Here is a 7,798-nt window from a genome sequence, read left to right as displayed (position 1 = left end):
CAGTATTTACATCTTCATTGTAGATACAGCTAGTTTTATGTAATGTTCCATAATTAATTAATCTTGCATTATTCAAGATATTAATGTGTTTGTTTATACACAAATTTATTATCATGATTCATGCCTATATTTACTTCAAATAATTAATACAATTGTTTACCAAATATTCCTTCTTTCCATAAGTAGACATGAAGAAATTATTTTAAAATACTCAGTAAAACTTTCAGTGCTTACCAGTATGTGATAGTATATAGTTTAACTACATTTGCTGTACAGTGGTGTTACATAAAGAATACTAAACACATTAGCAGATAATACTGTTTGTTTGTGTAGCAGATAATACTGTTTGTTTGTGCCAGAGCAAGGCATTATGTTCTATCCTCGTTCTTGATTCTTCATATTCTTTCCTAAACCTGCCAAATATGTGTTGCTTGTAGGAAATTAGTGACATTATCTGACCAAATAATTTTTCATAATTAATAGTCAGGTCCTACAAAGATGGGAAATGAAAGTATTCAGCCCCATGCAAGAATTGACCCTAAGTCTTATAGGCAAACTCTAGTTTTTTATTCTGCTTTTGACACTCCAGGTTTGTCTGTGGATGGATCTAATTCTTCTAAGTCTGAGAATTCATGCTCTGTAACTGGCTTCAATATTTTCTCAATTTGTGTAAGTCTTTTTTTCAGTTTCTGTTGTGCAGCATCATACTCGGCCAACAACCTGGCAAACCTTGTTTGTAATCTGTCCATTGCTCTTTCCATGTAACTGATCTTTTCTTCTATATCTTTAGGATCACTTCCTAAATTTGCAACTTCAATGTCCAGCAGTCCATCTTTCATTAAGATTTGCTTTCCTTTCTCTTCCAGCATAGCCTTTGCATCTGGATACTCTGTTAAAGCCTCCATGAGATCATCTTTAGATAGACAAAACAAGTCCGAGTAACCAATACTTCTAATATTGGCTGTTCTTCGGTTGCCAGCTTTGCTACCTTTGATATTAAGAATGCTAATCTCTCCAAAGTAGCTACCATCACTTAAGACCACAAATTGCGTAATTCCATCATCAGCAACTACTGCAAGTTTGCCTTCTTTGATAATGTACATCTCTCGTCCAATATCTCCCTTTCGGCAAATATAATCTCCAGGACTATATACTTGTGGCCGGAGTTTCAAGACAAGTTCAACCAACAGCCCAGCTTCACAGTCTGCAAAAATCCGAACTTTTTTCAGTGTTTCCAGATGAACGTTGATTGCAATCTCTGCTCTTAGTTTATCTGGCAGATACCTCAAGACTTCCCTTTCATCCACTGCCTTCTTATTTGTCCACAAATAGTCAAACCACTTTATAACTCTTTTTTCCATGTCTTTACTTACATTCCGAAAGTGCATATACTGCTTGATAGCATCAATCCTTGCTTGAAACTCTGCTCTGGCAGCATTCATATTGGAGATCATAGAACCCACATTACCAACAATGGTAGCAAAAATCAATACTCCAACCAAGAAGTCAACAACTACAAAGAAATACTCGGAATCCCTTACAGGAGGGGGTGTTTCACCAATAGTAGTCAGGGTCAGTGTTGACCAGTAGAGACTATAGACATACTTTCTAATCAGACGGGCAAATTCAGGATGGGATGTGTTGGGATAGACCCATGTGTCAGCCCCAAATCCAATAGCTTTGGAGATTGAGTAGTACACACAGGCATTCCAGTGAATAATAATCACAATGTACATGACAAGGTTAGAGATCCTGAAGATATTTGGGTAGTTTGTCCTTGTTTCTGTTCGCTGGAAGAATTCAAACATACGAGCTACTCTAAATAATCTGTTTATTCTTAATTCTGGGTAACTCAGTCCTACCTTAAAGTATAAGAGATCAGTTGGTATGATAGACAAAAAATCTAATTTGAATTGAAAAGATGTCTTGTATTTCTCTCTAAGTTTTTCTTCTTCTTTGACCAGAAGACCTTGCTCCAGGTAACCTAAAATCAAATTTTAAATATTGAAAAGTGTTTTGACTTCAACTTTCACTGCATTCTGTTTAGCATCAGTCCAAATCTATCCTGAACAATATTTTGGCTAGAAGTTCCAGATACTACATAATTTTCTTATTTTTTTATAAGCAACTGCTTACTTCCAAATATTCTACTTAAGGCCATATGGTTCAGCTCCAGCTAAACTGTACAGCTTTTAAAATTATACATTTCTGGCTCTAATGGTCTTCCCTCCACCATTCTACTACCTGGTGAACATCTAGGGGGAAAAAAGAAAAACATTGCAAGCTATAGGAAGGGTGGTTAAAACGAGGGCAAAGAGTGTAAGCACAGGAATTTCAGTCCCATATTGAGTGTAGCTACTCAATAGCTCCAGATGTAAGATAAGATTTTAAAAGAAACAGTTGCAGCTGAAGCTGATTGGATGTCTTGATTGCTCAGTGGTCCTGAAAATCATGCAAGTATTTGAAGTGCCTTAAATACAGAGTCCAGCTTCAGGCACTAACTTTTTAGAATCCCCGATCCTCATTTGCCGATATTGTGGGTTGATTTGCCTTGTACACAGTTCCAGGCAGAGCAGCTTGTGTCTAGCTTACCTCATGCCAGGGGCTTTGTGTATGCCTTCAGTAAGATGTCCAAGAGTTTTTTGTGTTTTTACAGGTCACAGATCTACAGATCTTTTACAGGTTTTTTGGAGATGTAATTTGATGTCTTTTTTACTCTTGTTCCCCATCAAGAGTACCCAAATGATAAAAGTAGCACTCTTCTGAATATTTTAAACTGCCTGATACAAATATATGAATAAGAATCATTAATCATTGGGTAAACTTACCTGTTCTTGTCCGTACAAACATGTCAGCAACATAGATGATATCAGAAACATAATCAGCAACGAACCATACTGTTAAGTAGTCATGCTGAAGTTCATCAAAACAGGCTCTGAATAGGAAAAGAAAAAAGTAAATTGTCATGAAATGGAAATGAAATAGTTGCATGAGATCAATGATGAATAAAGTAAATTATCTATTTAGAGACTTCACAATTTGTCAGAAATTTTATATACTCGTTAAAGGATCTCTGCAATATCAGCCACACTTTGAAAAATGTAGCCATTTTACAGTGCTTCTGCATATCTTGTTTACCTTTCTGCTTCTAGCAAATGTTTACAATTTGGACTACAGAATATTTGCAAGTAATCAATGCCTTGTGTAGTTATATGGAGAACTAATACTTATGCTAGCTGGGAATGCTGCCTAATAATTTCTCTTATGAGACCAAGGTTTTATGTTATTTATGAAACTTTCCCAATCTTCTGTTAATGGCTATGCTTTTTATTCACTGGATTCATAGAAATGGAAAAAAATAATGAAATGTCAGATTCTGTGAAGTGAATCTGCTGAAGATGCAGAAATCCAGCTGGCAAGAGTGGTAGGGATTTTAAAGATGCGTGTGATTTCTGTTTTATTTATTTTACCTGTTTTATTTATATCTACTCTGTCTGATAATCAGGAAGCTTTTAATATGACAAAGAAGTACAGCACTATAATTACTTTATGAGAAATAAGAGAGTACATTATTATTTACATCACCTAGCAATAATCATGGTCCAGTTGTACATGACAGGCATTGTGATGCAAAACAACCAGTTGTAATACACATTTCCTGCTGGATCAATAACAAAAATTTCTTTCTTCTTCCTGAGTGATAGGCAGGAAAAAAAAGAGATTTAATGAGAGACTTAAAATATGCATAACAAATTTGGGGGAACAAAGCATTCCGGAAATTGTTATTATTAAAAAAAAAAAAAAAGAAACACGTTCTTCAAGTTACGCTTCCTTGCTTGAATACATGGAGAGCATGAAACTAATTGTCACATATGACTACGGTCCTAAACTTCAGAGTCTAGATTTTGCTAAGGAAAATCAACTTGGCAGTTCAACCCTTTTAAAATAATTTGTTTCCTTCCAAAGTAATGGTCTTGTCTGATAATTGATTTGATCATCTTTCCAAAAACAGAATGATTATGTGAATATCAATGTTAATGTGAGACACACAATGCCTTCCTTACTGGGAAAAGTCTAAGACTGAAAAAGGAAGAAACACTGGCATAGTTTACATAGAGGAACCAACAGGGAAACCAAAGAACATGCAATCAAAGAACACTAGTCCTAAGTGCACTATTTTAAGTTTCTCTTTCTGGGCCAAAAAGTTATGAAATTACCAAGCTAAATGCAAAAGGTAGAGCAAGAGCTTTTAGATGACAGTACGAGTTTACTGGCTTGTAGGTGCCATAATTTGTAGAAGAGATTGCTCTACAGTGGCCCATCTTTTGCTGCACAGCATTATCAAAAAAAGAGAAAAAAGAATCAGCAAACTGTTCCTTCTGCACTTTTATGAACTTTTGTATGCTCTGTCCTGTTATCCCTATTTCTAAGTATATATGTGAAGCCACTGAGAAAGCTGGTGAAAGAGTAAGGGCTGCAGAGTTTACAGTGTGCTGATAAAGTGAATTTTTAGGTTATTATATTATGTGTCTCAAAATTGTCAAGGATCTTATTCAGAATCCATAGGAGATTTTTTTCTGATTATTTTTTTCAGATCAATTCCATGCATGCATATTCTCATTCTATTGTCATATGGGTTTAAATCAGAACAGCTCTACTCCAGACAGAACAACAGCAGTCAGTACACTCATTCACTGGAGTATAAGCCTCTTGTTTGGAGGATGTCCATGAATGGATTCAGTTTTACATCAAAAGCAATCTTTACTAGACTAACATAGCAGGATCTAAATGAAAAATACTTACTCCTCTTTCTTTTCTTTGTTCTTGGACTTATCTTTGTTTTGTTTTTTTTCCTTTTTTTCCTTGTTCTTTTGTTCTCCATCCTTTTCTTTTTCCTTTTTTTCTTCTGACTTGCTAAGGAATAGATTTACATTTTCAGTTGTTACAGACCAAGTTAGAACATATTTGGAAATAAATTAAATGTCTTACAAGTTAGTAGTATTATAACTCTGCCTTACCTCTTCTTTTCTTTTTTCTTTTTCTTCTTCTCCTCTCTAAGGAAAAGAAAAATATGAGAGGCTCATGGGATGCACATAGCCATTGCTTCCACTGTTATTTATTAAAAGCATCTGAGTTCAGTAAGGTTAACATTATCCTTAAGTGCCTGGCCTTGAAAAAAAGTTTTGCTTATTTTTTCACATGGAACTATTTTCATTTTAAGGTAATAGATATCATACCAATAGCTTTGGTATTGGGAATGATCATCTATTTTACATATTTGATGTACATAAAATTCAAATTTACATGTGATATCTTTCAGAATTGCTTGTATGAGATAACTGCTTATAAGGAAATGATTAGATATACATTATTCTTTTTCATCTCTGCTTAAACAACAAACATTGCAGTACTCTTATTGTGTGAAATTACCAAGATACTTACTCATCTTTATTACTATTGTTGTTAATATTGTAGAGTGCAAATGTACCAGGTAGATACCGTTGCCTAAGGAATAGCAAAACAGGATAGTTATATGGTATCTGCTAAAATACAAAAACGTTGTCATTTAAATTGTCACAGAACTGTTTCTCACCATTTTTATCATGGGCTAAGTTATCTAGGTAAATTGAAAGAGTCGGCATTTTAATTTCCTAAATATTTACAATAAGCAAAATATCCCAATCTTAAAAACTTTGTTAAGAGAGAGTGAAAATAATTAGATGAAGGCAAACATCTGTACCAGGTTAATCCCATGCAAATTATTAAAAAAAAAAACCATGAAACAGTAGAATTTAATCCGGGAAATTTGATTTACCTGTTTTCCCCTTCATGCATCTGCCCAGGGTCCTCACTGGTGTCTTCCACGACCACACTGGGAACAACCATATGGGAGTGATGGGTCTCAATCACTCCTACCTTCATGGTTAAATTTTTCTTACCCTGAGTAAGTGAGGAAGACTGATTTCAAAAGGAATCAAGTCATTTCACAACTAGCAGAACTAATAAGCAACTGTTTTTGTACAGATGAGACCTTTGTTTTCTTGCTTCCCCCAACAGAAACAACAGTATTTCCAGCTTCCTCTCTCCTGTGTTATTCCCACCAGACAAGAAAGGGCACTGGAGGTGCTTCAGTGTGCTGACTGACCCAGCAACTGCCGCTAAAGAGAACATTCAACACATCTTTCCCTTAGAGAAAACATTAATTTAGTTCTTTTGCCTGAGTCTAATCACATACATTGAAAAACTTTCGATTATTGTCTTTGAAACATCTACCACAGTTTCATCTGATTTTGAACCAAAGACTCAAAAGTTATTGAATAGGAATGGATAAGTAGATTCATGCACAGGTGGCATCCTGGAAACCAGACTAGGAAGTAGTTTAATGTTTGGATGTCAAAAGAAATGTCAATATGCCTTACATCTGTGAGTTATACTCTATCGAGAGCAGAGTAGGTTCTGTAACTGAGAAGTTAGACTGCTACAGTTGAGTCTCCTTACCCATGAGGGAGGTAAGCTCTAAACACCTAAATAGAAGTGGTGGAGCCTGTTCATGTCTGGTTTTGTTTATCTCAGTATTAAAAAAAAATTAAATGCTCTAGTGTACATAATTAACATAGTGCATTCTGGTGCACCAACTTTTCAGCACTGGAGTAATGAACTTCTGCTCTCCCTTTCCACCACAGTTCTTACAATTGTCTCAACATCAATGGGACCACCAGCTCTTTGGGCATGAATTGTATCTACAAGTGATCTGCCTTTTAGTTAGGATTACAATACAAATGCTATCCACTACAATAACAATATGTTGAAAGCAGAGTGTGGACATGTCTGTAAGCCACCAACTGACAAGTCAGTGGCTGTATCACTGTAAATGAAGTCAAATGCCATAGAATGAACCAATCTTAAAGAAAGTACTTTCATTCCTGTAGACGAACACACTGCTAAAGAGAAGTATGATGATACAGCTGCAATATTATTACTAGACTTACCTGGTTTATACTGTGTCTTTATTAGTCAATGAAACTAAAAATATTCCTGTACAGGAGATAGTAGAGGAAGCCCATGTTTTCAGAAGTCATCAAAAATGAATGATACATAGTGCAAAAAGTAATATACCCCTTTACATCACTCTACAAAACAGAAAAATGAAGACTGAAAATTAAGGTGTGTTCTTTCAAGAATATATACTCCAGCACTGCTTGTCAGTTTTTAAAATGGTTAAGAGCAAGGATCAATTCTAAGATGGCTGTCACAAAAAAAGGTGGTTCGTAAGACTTAGTAAGCATTAGATTCACCAGTGGCCTAAAAGCTGTAACAGTGTTTTCATTGGCAGACTCCAAGGATAAATTGTAATTGAAAGTGTGGAGACTGAAATTACACAGGGTTGAATTAAGCTGCTTTATCTCTGCTTATGGGTGGGAAAGCTCTGCTAATGCTGGCACACAAAATTCCACCCTGATTTGACCTATATCCGCCACAGATCCACACTGGAGTCAACAGAGCTCACCAATAATGGTGTAAAATAAAGCTGTGCCAAATCACTTCCAGTCACTTGGCACTAGACCAATGTAAAAATACTCATCTCGAGGGGAATCGTTCCATCCTCTTTGGTTCCAAGAGCAAAAAATTTGTGTTATCCAGACACACTGATGCTGGAGGTTTAAGAAAATCAGAAATGTGGTGAAATAGGAGATGTAGGAGAACAGGAAATGCACACCCATCTGGAGTACTTAGCCTGATGTTTGGGCAAAAATCTGTATGTTCCCCTGTTCTTCAGATAAACAGGAATTTCTGTGCA

At 35.6% G+C, this 7,798-nt stretch overlaps 1 protein-coding gene across 1 annotated transcript; it reads right to left on the bottom strand.

Moving 5' to 3' along the window:
- Positions 1-566: 566 nt before the first annotated feature.
- Positions 567-5,922, bottom strand: CNGA1 (cyclic nucleotide gated channel subunit alpha 1). The gene is given in 7 exon segments (XM_067297157.1): positions 567-1,984; positions 2,829-2,935; positions 3,586-3,693; positions 4,804-4,914; positions 5,019-5,044; positions 5,439-5,514; positions 5,816-5,922. Coding segments are annotated over 7 exon segments (1,953 nt in total).
- Between the last annotated feature and the right edge of the window lie 1,876 nt (positions 5,923-7,798).

Source organism: Apteryx mantelli, chromosome 5 (assembly GCF_036417845.1).
Source record: "Apteryx mantelli isolate bAptMan1 chromosome 5, bAptMan1.hap1, whole genome shotgun sequence".
NCBI classification, from domain to species: Eukaryota; Metazoa; Chordata; class Aves; order Apterygiformes; family Apterygidae; genus Apteryx; species Apteryx mantelli.
The sequence above is the reverse complement of the archived record's forward strand: the minus strand, read 5'-3'. Positions and strand labels throughout refer to the sequence as shown.